Genomic DNA, 13,236 nt, shown 5'->3' with positions numbered 1-13,236 from the left:
CCGAACCCCCACCCGCCTTGCTTAGACCCCTCACGGACCCCTCGCTCCTCCTGCCGTTCTCCCGCCCCTCACGGACGCCCCGCCCCTCCCGAGCGGCGCGTGGCCCCGCCCCTCCCTCTCTCCCTCCCTGCCTCTCTGGCCCCGCCCCTCCCCGCCCCCTCGGCGCGCCGCCATTGGCCGTCGCGGCGCGCGCGCGGCCCCGGCGTGGCCCCGCCCCCTTTGTGCGGTGGGTCACGTGATCCCGCCCCCCAAGATGGCCGCCGCCGCCCTGTTGTTTTGATGAATAATCCCTGCGCGGGGCAGCGGCCGCGGGCGGGCGGGGGCCGGGGCTGAGGGGCCTCAGGGGGCGCGTGAGGGGCACCGCGGAGGGGCGGCTCCCCCTCGGCCGCGGAGGCAGCGGAGGCGCGGGCGGGCGAGCAGGCGGCGGGGCCGGGGGCGGCGGCGGCGGTGGGTTCGGTCGGCGGCGGTCGCCCCGGAGATGCCCTTGTGAGGCGGCCCGGGGGGCAGCGGCGGCAGGAGAGCGCGGGCTCGGAGCGGCCCCGCGGCGGGGCGGAGGATCGCGCCCTCCCTCCGGGCACCATTAAGAGGAAGGCGATGGAGGAGCTGAGCGCGGACGAGGCGAGTGCGCGGGGCCGGGGCCTGAGGGGCGGGCGGGCTTCTGGGAGGGGGCACCGGGCGGGGCCGGGCCCTGTGCGGACCCTGAGGGGACGCTGAGCTGGGGAGGGGGCGATCCTGGGGGGCTCTGCCTTCACCCTGTCCTTCCCCGGCGTTTTCTCCGTCCCCCTGTCTCTGATCTGTCCCTGACCCGCGGCCCCCCGGCTCGGCCTTGGGGTTGGGTGGCTGCTCTCCTGGTTAATTGTTTATTTTCCTCTCCCGTCTGCCAGGTGGCCTTTGTGTGCAGCGTGTCCCCTCGCTGTGCCCGGCGCTGCGCGTTCGTGTGCTCTCTGTGTGTGATCTAAAACACCCAGCCTTTTAGCGTAGTAATGCACTTAACGTCTTGCCTGTAAGACTCTTTGCTGAGGAGCAAGATGGGCGTGTTTGTGGCCTTATATTTAATGTCGTTTCTTCTTGAAACAGGCTTCTCAGTTTTCCAGTGCTTCCTTTGATTGCCTTTTCTGTATTTATTCAACCTCTTGCTCTTTGACCGAAGCCCTGTAGTGTTAGGCTGTAATGGACAAACCTGTGCCATGGAATAACCTGAACTGTTTCTTGTTTCTTCCTTTTAAAAGGTGGTGTTTCCTTTTTGTTTTGCTTCGTTTTTTAATATAGACTGAGGTTTTATGTGTTGCTCATATACTAGAGGACTTCCAAATGGATTATGTCCTGGTACTGATCAGGATGTAGAGACTTTCCCACTGTCCCAGTGTAATGCCCAAATCATGTAAAACTTGAAATCTCTCATAACTTTAATAATTTCTCATTAATGTGTATTGCATGCATGTAAAATATATTGTACTGGACCAGCTGCAGTGCAGCCTCAGTGCTTGTATTCCAGGGAGGATCAGAAGGTGTTATTTTTGTTCTGTGTCATATCTTATAGTGGGATTGTGGAGCAGTGGCTGCTGGTGTCCCTCAGATTTGCATTCCATAAGGTTCAGATGTTTTGGATCATGATTTAGCAATCCTGCTGTGTTGCATCACGATGTAAGAGAAAATACTTGGTGCTGTTTACTTGATGGACATCCTCATACTCTATGACAGCACTGGGAAAAGGAGTACAATTCCCACATTGGGAGGAGTGGGATGGGACAGTGGTGTTGTAATTCCTGCTGTGTGAAGGGATCTCCAGTTTTACAGGTGTATTTCAGGAGCACTTTGTTTACAGACAGTTCTTCTCATTGTTGAGCTGCCCTGATCGTGAGGTGTTTTATGATTAATTTCAGAATTATTTGACCTAAGGAAGCTGGTTTGTGTCCCTGCCTCAGCACTGACATCACCAAACCACTGCATCGTGGCTCTGAGGCTGCAGGACAGGAGTTCTCCAGGGGGGACTCGTCCACCTTTTTTGGCAAAACATTTGTCTCCAGTGACTCAAAATTTTCCAGGTCTTTCTTGTGCAATTCAGCAAGGATCAGACTGACTGGACTTTTAGGTGATTGCTTGAGACAATCTTGTATCATTTTAGGAGAGTCACAATGTCACTTCTTGTTATTAATGGATCCCTCACTGGAAAGTCAGAGCCAAGTCTATTTTAATATTCCTCCACATCTCCACTTTGCTCTTCTTTGGCACAGTGGATCAGACTAAATGGAAAAATCACCTTCTAAAATACCTTATCTGTGACTTCTTTAGATTCAAACTTTTTATCAGGCCCTGACTAAAGGTGAAAAAACACTTCACAGCAGTTTAAAGTAATTGCAAGGCTCTTCCAGATAAGATTATCTTCTATCAAACCATAATCAGTTATAATACTAAGGGATTGCAACTTAAAAAGAAGAGAGAGAGATACAATTGACAATGGCTTTGGGATTATAGGATGTATTTTAGCTTCAAGGAGGTATTTTCCACTGCTATCAAGTGTCTCTCACTGAAATATTCTCAGTGTTTGCTGAGCACTAGAAGTTGCCATTCTGTATGGACCAGTAATCTTTTAAGAGGCGAGAAAAGAAATTTCCTTTTTAGTGTGTGAATTTTATCACAATAGCTAGCCCAAGATGAGAACAGGGGCTACACAGAAAAAAAAAGCAGAATCAAGTTAAATGTGGCATAAGGTGGGAAAAGAATTATGTTAATTTATTGTCTTCCAGCATATACATGATTTTTGAGTAGCATTTTCTGAGCACAGAACATGACCAGTGTCACCAGAAAATGAAGCATTTCTTAAACCAGTTTAAGATGCTGTAAGGAATATAAGCAAAATGAAGTTATCTGTTGAAATTCCTCTTTATTGTACAGATTTGGAACTCTCCTATTTGATGGTAGAATCAGAAATTTCTCTAGGGTCTCACTAAGCAGTTGCCACTAAAGCAGATATTGATACAGGATTTTTTTTAGCTGGGAGTGGGTGAGGTACAACTTTCCTGGTTGTACATCTTTATTGGCCTGTTGCAGAATTACATTATCAGTTAACCAGCTCTAACAGGGTGCTATTTTTTCATTCTTTGTTGTGATGCATCCAGATAACAGCTTTTAAGAAGTCCACTAAAACCAAAATGTATTTCTGAAAACTCCTATTCAAAGACATAGTCCAGATATGTCCAGCAAAGGCTGTGCTGGTTAAAAACCAATGTGCTCTTTCCATCCAACCTATTAGATTTTTTTTTTTTTTTTCCAATTAAGCTTTTAAACTGTGTTCTGGAGCTGTGCTCTGTGGGGAAGATGGGCTGTGGAGCAAACAATGCCCCTGTAATAGTCAGCACCAAGTAAGTTGTCACTGTTAGGTAACAATGACACATAACAGCTTTGTCATGTCCCTGTTGCAGGTATTTATTGCTGAAATCAAGGGTTGGGGATTATTCAAACACCCTGAACTTCCCTAAGAAAATGTTTTAAAAGCCCAGCCATGTGCTGCTTTGTGGTAATGTGGGGAGTCATTCAGTCCCAAATGGGAACAGGTCACTTGCAGCTCCCGTGGTTCTGACCTGTTATTTGGGTCATGTGAAGGCAACAGGTTGGTGTCTCCTTGTGTTGTGCAACCAACTCCATCTCCTGAGCCCCTGTGTTGTGTCCTCAGCATAAAGCCCATCTTCCCTCCTCTCTGTGTCTGAGGACACAGGGAATTAACTGGATAGGATGTCTCCACCAATTTTCTGCTGTATTTCCAAACTTCTTTTTCAGCCTGTACTTTTGCCTTTCTAGTGTAGTATCCTTGTTTCTCCTTTCTTTTTTTATTTGCTTAAAACTTCCTAATCTTCAGATCAAACTTCAGATTCCCTTGATAATTTTATATAAACCTAAAGCAATATGACAACTCAGGGTATCCAAGATCCAGATCTGGTCCTTTATTTGCTCAGTGTACCCTCAGTTGTGAAAGCTGTCTCTGTCAGCGGGAAAAATACTCAGAGTTTATCTATGTTGTAATGTTACTTTGTTCAGCAGTAAGAAAGGTAAATATAATTTACCATCCTTAAAGGGGCAGGGAAAAATATTGTATTAGTTTCAACTGCAGTGTCTTACCTCAAAGTAGCTCAGTGTCTGGGCAGGTTCCTCCTTCTGGGCACATCTCAGGCTGTTTTTCAGGGCAGGTCACAGTCTGGGGGATTGACCCCTAAAAAAGGTGGGTGGTTGATGGACTGAGAGTGACAAATACAAGGCAGAAGGGTTGTCTTGGTGCCCTCCTGTTGGGGCAGTGCTGATTGCAGCTGGATTTGCTGTGACTTGGGCACTGACCTGGCCCAGCACTGGAGGAGAAGGGATGCTGAGCACCACGAGTGACCTCAGTTGTCTGCCTGGGACTGGGAGGGGATGGAGAGGTGACCTTGTTTGAGTAACCAACATTGGGCTGCACTTGAGAATAAATTGATAAATATATTGGTTATTATCTCTGCCTTTTTGTCCTCACACATCTCCTCCTAGCATCAGATTGGGGACTTGCTAGCAAGGATGACTGTGAGCAGTTGTGGAAGAGCTTCACATCACATTAATTATATAAAACCCAAGAAAAATAAATCCTCATCTCTCTCCTTCAGACACTGCTGCCTATATGGACTGTTTGTGTGTGTATTTTTTTTCCATTCCTCCTTTATCTGAAATACATAGTTATGGGTCTGTTTAAGGGAGAGGAAGGAACTTTTAAAATTTTTAATCAAACCCCCAATTCAGAGAGATTTCAGTTCAGCTGAGTTGTTTTTAATTTGGTATTTTGTGAGCTGTGAGCACTTCATTTGGATTCAGCAGTAGGGAAAACAGATATGGGGACATGGAGCTGACATTTTCTCAGTTATACCTCTGGGGGCTGAGGTAGTTCTGTATTTTTTTTTATTTTAGATAAACAGGTGGATGAACAGCTGAAAAATTAAGATGTAAGGTACAAGTGGAGAAGAGAGAGACTCTAACATGTGTTACTTTTACTTAAGGCAAAGCTGAACAATTTATTTATGCTCCCCTATTTTACTTGACAAGGAGGAAGGATTGAGAGATTCTATTCATAGGCATTTTTTTGAGTCTTAAATTGAAAAAAAGAAATCCTAGCTGCCTTCCATGTTCATGTGGTGACACCTGTCGTGGAGGGAGATGTGGTTCCAGACAGTGTTTTCCCACAGTTTCTGAAGTCTGATTTAATTTGATCTGTTTTTCTTCCTGTTGGAGGAGGTTTCACAGGCCATTAAATGGTACAGGAGTGGAGTGTAGACATTGACTTGACACAAATCTTTTGTTCACCCTTTCACTTGCTTGGCAGTTCTTTAGGATTATGAGCAGAAACGAACACTGTTAAGTTGTGTGCAATGCTTGATTGTCATAATACAAAGGGAATAACAGGAATTGCTCATTTTTGCAGGGAGTTGACACCCTCAAATACGATACTTTTATTTTGGGCCTTTTTCAAGCTGAAGATGTAAGGTTTGGGAACATCCTGTTTTTCATCTATGGAAACCTGAAGCACTTATAAACTGAGGTTTCTTAAGTTATATTTTACCTATTTATTCCTCATGTATATCCTTAGTGTTCTGCCATCATGTACAATTTTTAATAAATAGGCTCATAACAGTTTTCTGAAGTTGGATTTTGAAGGCAGATGCTTCTTTGTCTTAAAAATAAAATGCTGTTTTTTAGATTCTGTGTGGTGGAATGTGTGTAGGTGACGAGAGGATGTTTTTTACTCTGTGTTCACTTCTCAAGGTGCTTCTGTCCAGCAGATGAGTTGTATGTTTTTGGTGTTGCAGTTCTGTTTCAGATTAACTTGGACAGTGGTGGTCTTGAATAACCTTCAGCTGGACCTTCTTTAGCACAGGTGTCTTGGTGTCATGAGAAGTTAAAGGTCATGTCCATACTGTCCCTTTCATCACAGTAATGCAGTTTGTCAAATGCCAGAATAAATGAGGGGAGCATTGCAGGTTTTGAGATTGCTGAGCAGTAAATGTTAAATGTGTCTTACCCAACCCCTGGAGGGACAAGCACAGCCTTCCCCAGTGCAAATGGCTTCCCAGGGCAGCAAAACACACACTTAGAGCTTTAGCATGGAGGGTATGATGGTGTTGTGACACAGCACCGAGCCCACTGAGCAGCTGTCAGGTAAAGCTGCAATGTTTGCCTTTCCAGGAGTCAATACCTGCTGGGAGGGAGGGCAGAGGGCAGCCTGGGGAGGGTGTGCACGTGTGGGTGCACAAAAAGGGGCTCATTTGCTCATTGCTGTTCCTGTGCAGATGTGGGTGCACACAAAGGTGGTTATTTGGTTTATTCTCTGTTCCCTGTGCAGATGTGGGTGCACACAAAGGTGGTTATTTGGTTTATTCTCTGTTCCCTGTGCAGATGTGGGTGCACACAAAGGTACTCATTTGGTGTTATTCTGTTCCCTGTACAGATGTTGGTGCACACAAAAGTGCTCATTTGGTTTATTCTTTCCCTGTGCAGATGTAGGTGCAGACAGAGGTGTTCACTTGGTTAATTCTCTGTTCCCTGTGCAGATGTGGGTTCACACAAAGGTGTTAATTTGGTTTATCTCTGTTCCCTGTGCAGATGTGAGTCCACACAAAGGTGCTCATTTGGTTTATTCTCTCCTCTGTGCAGATGTGGGTGCAGACAGAGATGTTTATTTGGTTTATTCTCTCCTGTGCAGATGTGGGTGCACACAGAGGTGTTCATTTGGTTTCTTCTCTGTTCCCTGTGCAGATGTGGGTGCACACAGAGGTGTTCATTTGGTTTCTTCTCTCCCTGTGCAGATGTGGGTGCAGACAGAGGTGTTTATTTGGTTTCTTCTCTGTTCCCTGTGCAGATGTGGGTGCACACAGAGGTTTTCATTTGGTTAATTCTCTGTTCCCTGTGCAGATGGGGGTGCACACAGAGGTGTTCATCTGGTCTGTTCTCTCCTGTGCAGATGGGGGTGCACACAGAGGTGTTTATTTTGTTTCTTCTGTTCTCTGTGCAGATGGGGGTGCACACAGAGGTGTTCATTTGGTTAATTCTCTGTTCCCTGTGCAGATGGGGGTGCACACAGAGGTGTTCATCTGCTCTGTTCTCTCCTGTGCAGATCCGGCGGAGGCGCCTGGCGCGGTTGGCAGGAGGGTCCTCGTCCCAACCCACCACCCCCCTGACGTCCCCGCAGAGAGAGACCCCCCCGGGGCCTCCCGTGGTGGCACCAGCCCCGGGTCCCTCCCACAGCCTGGGCCTAAATGTGCACAGCATGACCCCAGCTACCTCTCCAATCGGTGCATCAGGTGAGGCTGCACCTCGAGACCAAACCTCGCTGCTCACTGTTCATCACACCCCCCTTCTCTTCAGAGCACACGCTGGCATTGGGCTCAGTTCTGCTGCTGTTAAAAGTGACTCTCAGAAACACTGATTGAGGGTGCTTTTTGTTTTCCTTTTCCAAGTAACAAATGGTTTTCCATTTATTCCGTTCACGGTTGTTTTCCAGGTGGTAAATAAACTCGTGGCATTTAAAATGTGGGTTACCAAAGCTCGTGATACAGTTTAATATTGCACAATGTTAGGGAAAAGATCTGTCAAGGAGACAGGAAAAATCCCTTTCTGGTTTTGCAACACAGTTTTTATTGATTGGTTTCTAGGTCCATTTTAGCAATCAGTCCCAAGTTCATTTTTGATCTTTAATTACGAGCATTCGGCACAATTAAAAATAGCAGGCTGTGACTGTGCATGGTCAGTGTAAGAATGAAGTATTTGCTTTCTGCTTTGTATTACTTTGCCAATTCACTATTTACTGGAGTGAATACAAGCAGGATGCTTACAAATGGTATTTATTTCAGAAGATGCAAATAAGAGCTGATCTGTTAAAATGAGACAAGCGCAGCAAGCGGGGGAAGTTGGGAGGGTTGCTCTGCAGACAGGTGAAGACAATATTCTTATACTTATAACACATTTGACTTAAAAAACTTTGATTTCAAGTCGTCTGTCTTAAAAATCAGAACAAATTAGCACGTTTGCCAGTATTGTGGTCTTTATCTGAAAACCTGAATTGTTCTGCCTGTTGTTTCTCAGCTGAGAGGTTCACAAAACCAGTCACAAACCAAACATCAGGGTTGTTCTAACCAAGTTTGCAATATGATTTCTAATAAGCTTGCAGAATTCTTTATCATTTACCTATTTGCTCTCTGAAATGCTGTGTTTTTCCCTTTGGCAAATAGAGTAATTTACAAGCCTAAGTCTTGTAGTTTAGTTACAGTGCTGTTCAGAAATACCTAGGGGTGACTCCTTCCTGCTTGTTCTCTTGCCTTGTATCCAAAGCAGGACAGAGAAAAGCTATCAGAAGCTTTTCCTGAGGAAAATCTCACTGCAGATGGAATTTAACACTCTTTATTGTCCTCATGATTACAGAGAGCAACCCAGCAGCAGAGGTGACTTTTTTATAAGAACAGTGCAGAGTTCACTCACTGTGTTCCCTCAACCTGTGGTTACACGACTGTTTTAATCCATCTTAGGTTGGATTCTTGTTGAAAGGAATATTTCTTGCTCTGCTCTCTGTAGTAGCTTTGTGGCGAGGTGGGTCGGGGACTTAATCCAAGTGAAAACCAACCCAGGAAAATTAAATGTTTGGTTTTCAAATAGATGAGATCCTGATCCATCCCAGTGCACAACTGGATAAACGATAATGCCAACAGAGCAGGGGGTGTGGAAAGGTGTTATCTGAAGGAAGAAATGCCCAGCTGTTGGGTGACAGGTTTGGGGTGGTTGGATAGCGAAGACCTTGGAGATTTCTGTTTTAAGAACCATCTGGGCAGTTCCTGACTGTGCAGACCAGGTTGGCTGATGACCAGAAACAGAAGTTACAGTTTTTGCTTCCTACAGTGCCTTCATTGCAGCTTTTTACTAATGTGTGTCCTTTTTCACACCAGGGTGAGAGATGGGGTTAAACTGGGGAATGGACCAGGGAAAAGTCTCCGTAACAGATTATCTGCTGTGTTTATGTAGCATAAATGAAGACTCAGCTAATGCTGTGTGGTTTGCAGCAGTTCCTTTCAGCAGCATAAAGTGACTGCAGAGGATTTTAATTCATTTGGACATACAGAGCAGCCCCAGCAGAATGGTGTCCTTGTAAGCATCCATTGTTCTCAAGAATTGCCTGTCATGGTGAGATCAGACTTAGGCACCAATTTAATGGAAAGGATGATCCTTATTTTGTATGTGTTTTGAAAATATTTTGAAGAACCTAAAGACAGTGTATCAGTGACAACTGGAACTTTAGGTGTCAGGTATTTCACTGTGTGCCTGATCCAGCAAAGTTCAGATGCAAGTAAATTCTGGGAGATTTGCGTGAAAAGGTGGTGGGTAGGATTGAGGGGGCCTGGTGATGAGAGCTGCAGCATCACTGTTAAAGCACATTTTCCTGGCAGTGAGAGTCAGACCCCAAGGGAATGCAGAACAATGCAGTCCTTTGCCCTGGTAAGCCATGTTTGCTCTGGTCTCTTTATCCACTGACTTAGCCAGATTTTTGGGGGGAAGAGGAGAGATGAAGAACTCCAGGAATATTGTCCCTTTGTAATTGATGATGTCCTGAAGTAAAACAAGGCTGTAACTGGGATATCTTAAATCAGCTACATGCTGGAATTCCCTGCTGACTTCAGCCTTTCCTTGCCACTGGCAGTGTAGTGCTGCTGGGTGTTATCCCTGGGGAATCTGCATCCTTAAAGTTCTGCTGCTGAAAGTTGCTTTAATTTAACCTGACTGACCTGAGCAGCCTCAGCTCAGACACTGCCCTTGATGTCTAGATCTCCTTGGTGTTGGGGAGAAGTGGTGCTGAGCTTTGGGGCTGTGCCTCCTGCAAGGACTCAGTGTCACAGCTGTACTGTGCATCACCAGAATTCCAGGACTGCAGGAAATAGGCATTTAGAACTGAAATTGAGGTTTTTCTTGACTCTTTCTTGCTATCTGGGTGAAATCTTTTGCAGACATTTAATATTGGCAAATAGGTAGTTAATGGAGGATCTCAGTTTCAATCTGTATTCTTTTCACACTGAAGACCCAATGGGCTCAAAAGTGTTGTTTATGAATGATAATACCCAGCTATGGCCCTGGAGTTACTCACCAATAACCCTTGTTACTGAATGCAAGGCTTGTTCTGCTTTATTTGGGGTTACAGATATAACTTCCCTCCTACCATGCTGGTGTCTAACACCTCTGTGGAGAAGTCTCCCTTGCAAAGGGAATCCATCTGTTCATCCCCTGACACACATCAGCCCTCCTCCAAAGTCATGATGGTGGTGGTGTTACACTTGGTACATGTTGTTAGGACTTCTTGGATGCTTATTTTATTCTTGTGGAGAAGGAAAAGTACCGATAATTTCCCAGTAAATTGTTGGAGTGTGCATGTCCTTTATCTTAGCCCGGGTTAACTCCACTGTAATGGCCCAAAGTCCTGTTCTGATAGGACAGAGTTTAGGGGGCTTTGACAAGGCCTGAAGTAGACAGAGCAATCTTATGAAAGATGAGTTTTTAAGGGAGTGAATCTCTGAGCTCCCCATGGATGCAAATTTAGCTTCGTTGTGTGTTTAATGCAGGTGAGCATTCCTACATTGCTGCTGCAAGGGGAGGTAGCAAATATGATTACCTGTAGTTAACTGAATATTATTAACATTTATTTCCTAATGCATTACTAATAACACTTAACAGCTGGATTGAAAAACAGCATTTCCACTCCTTTTCCATCCAAATAACATGTGGTGCCTTCTCACCTCTGTAGTAACACCTTGGTGGTGCCTTTTCTTTAGGAGTAGCCCACCGAAGCCAGAGCAGCGAAGGAGTGAGTTCCCTCAGCAGTTCTCCATCCAACAGCCTTGAAACCCAATCCCAGTCTCTCTCTCGGTCCCAGAGCATGGATATTGATAGTGTCTCCTGTGAGAAAAGGTAACAAATGCAGCTTGTGGAAGCCAGCAAATATGGCACAATGCTGATGGTCAAACCTCTCCCCAGGCCAAGGCTCTGCCCTTTCTCCCTCCCAGCTGTGTTAATGCAGGAGGGCTTAATGCTTAAAAATCACATGCTGTTTAGACCACTGTAATGCTTGTTTTAGGCTGACTTTAATGGGAATTCCTGGCCTAAAGTGGTAAAAGATAATGCTTTATCTTAGACATTAAGAGATGAGTGTGTCTGGTGGGGATAATTCAGCTGCTCTGCTTAAAAAGGAAAAAGTTATGGGATGTGATGGCTGTGTATTGCCTGCTGAAGGAATTAGAATGCTTGAACTCGAAATAAATGTAACATGAGAAGCATTTATCAACCAGTGATTTTAAACTGCTGTTTGTGCATTGGGTTCTCTGCTGCTTCTACTTAAGGGGACACTCCTTCAGTCAGCATCTTACAGGCTTCTTCTCTTATTTCCACTTGCAGTATGTCCCAGGTTGATGTGGATTCAGGAATTGAAAACATGGAGGTCGATGAGAACGATCGCAGAGAGAAGCGGAGCCTGACGGACAAGGTCGGTCTGCTTTGGATGGAGAGGGAGCAGGGATGAGCTCAGTCATCTCCAGGGTTTGAACATGTGCTTTTGAGAGGATGGAACCTCAGGTGTCATCTGTAAACAAGTTCTTCACTGCATTTTCTCATTAAAATTCGTGTGAAGGAAAAATAAGCCAAAAGTTCCCATATCAAGCCAAAAGTTTCCCATATCAAGCCAAAAGTTTCCATATCAAGCCAAAAGTTCCCATATCAAGCCAAAGGTTCCCATATCAAGCCAAAAGTTCCCATATCAAGCCAAAGGTTCCCATATCAAGCCAAAAGTTCCCATATCAAGCCAAAAGTTCCCATATCAAGCCAAAAGTTCCCATATCAAGCCAAAAGTTCCCATATCAAGCCAAAAGTTCCCATATCAAGCCAAAAGTTCCCATATCAAGCCAAAAGTTCCCATATCAAGCCAAAAGTTCCCATATCAAGCCAAAAGTTCCCATATCAAGCCAAAAGTTCCCATATCAAGCCAAAAGTCCCAGTATCAAAGTTTCATTTTGATGTCTCAGATTGATTTACAGATGATATTCGAAAACTCTAAAGAAAATGTTTTGTCTTACAACAGAGTGAGCTATTAGTCCCCAGATCTGTTTTTTTAAAACACAGTAGGTCTGAAGAACCATTTCTTAAGAGACTTTGAAGATTGTTGCATCTTACTTGTGTAGCACTTGGTGGTCTGCTCACAAAAGTACTGCTTCAAGTGTTATGTGTGCTGGAGTAATGCTGTGTAATAAGGTTTTCCTCAGATATTATAAGAAAACACATAAGAAGATTTAGGTTTAGAGAGCTGGTAGAACCATTTAAAGTAGAAAAAGAAAGCAAGCAAAGCTCTGATCCACTGCTGGAATCGCCCTGTTTGTCATTTGATTTTAAGGCCCCTGTGAAACAGAACCATAAAGAAATGGGACATGATTTTAGTGGAGAGAAGTTTCTCCAGCAATTCTTGCAGTGCTCATTAGATGTTTTTGTTTATTCCTGCCCTGTCAGTAATAAGGTCTGTTGGTAAAAGCCTGGCCTGAAGCCACGGAGCAATAACCTGCCACAGGATCCTTCCCAGCCATCCCGAGCTGCAGGCCGGGCACTGGGACAGCTTCATTGTCTGCTGGGCAATAAATAGCCTGGAATCAAGGACAGCCTTCCAGTGGGGGGGTGGGGAGCCATCCTGAGGTCTCAAATTTAAAAGAAAAAAGGTAGATTTTTAGTGGCAACCTTGATTTTCTCCAATCCGTGTTTTGTTCTTCCTCACTGACTTCTTTTTTCTAAAGGAAGAGAGTGTTGCTGTCTGAAGGGGTAAGATGCATTGCAGTGCAAGGTGCACTAATATTAGTCAAATATCAGAAGGTTTTTTTAGCTCTAGTAAATATGTACAACTCTCACAGGAGAAGTCTTGCAGGGAAATAGCCTCAGAGCCCAACCTTTGAAATGCCAGGGAGCTGAATTTTCTTGTTTGTGTATCGTGTTGCTTTTACAGTGTGGGGAGCAGAGAGGAGGGGAGGGCAGAGTGATGGGACTGGCTTGTCGCATGTGCTCTGGAAATGTTTAAAATCCACCTCTCCTCACATCATGAGGGTAATCACTTCAGTGTTGTTCCTTTGTGTTCCATCATTTTTTCAGGTGCACACTCAGAGCTGCCTTAGGGTTGCAAGAGCCCTCCCCTGTAACCTTTGGTACCCTCTGTGTGGG

General features: G+C 45.0%; 1 protein-coding gene across 3 annotated transcripts in view; it reads left to right on the top strand.

The window, feature by feature from the left end:
* The first annotated feature begins 482 nt into the window (after window positions 1–482).
* The window catches only part of UBE4B (ubiquitination factor E4B), a 39,071-nt gene continuing 26,317 nt past the window's right edge, over window positions 483–13,236 (top strand). Inside the window, exons 1-4 of one of the 3 annotated variants that reach the window (XM_032708968.1) lie at window positions 483–618; window positions 7,127–7,313; window positions 10,821–10,956; window positions 11,440–11,527. In XM_032708968.1, the coding sequence (XP_032564859.1) occupies window positions 595–618; window positions 7,127–7,313; window positions 10,821–10,956; window positions 11,440–11,527 (435 nt within the window). In that variant the 5' untranslated portion in view covers window positions 483–594. The remainder of the gene's footprint in view (window positions 619–7,126; window positions 7,314–10,820; window positions 10,957–11,439; window positions 11,528–13,236) is intronic. The other 2 variants (XM_032708969.1, XM_032708970.1) reach the window with 2 other exon arrangements.

Source organism: Chiroxiphia lanceolata, chromosome 22 (assembly GCF_009829145.1).
Source record: "Chiroxiphia lanceolata isolate bChiLan1 chromosome 22, bChiLan1.pri, whole genome shotgun sequence".
In the NCBI taxonomy this organism is placed as follows: domain Eukaryota; kingdom Metazoa; phylum Chordata; class Aves; order Passeriformes; family Pipridae; genus Chiroxiphia; species Chiroxiphia lanceolata.
Note: the sequence above shows the minus strand (reverse complement) of the source record. Positions and strands in the feature narration are given on the sequence as shown.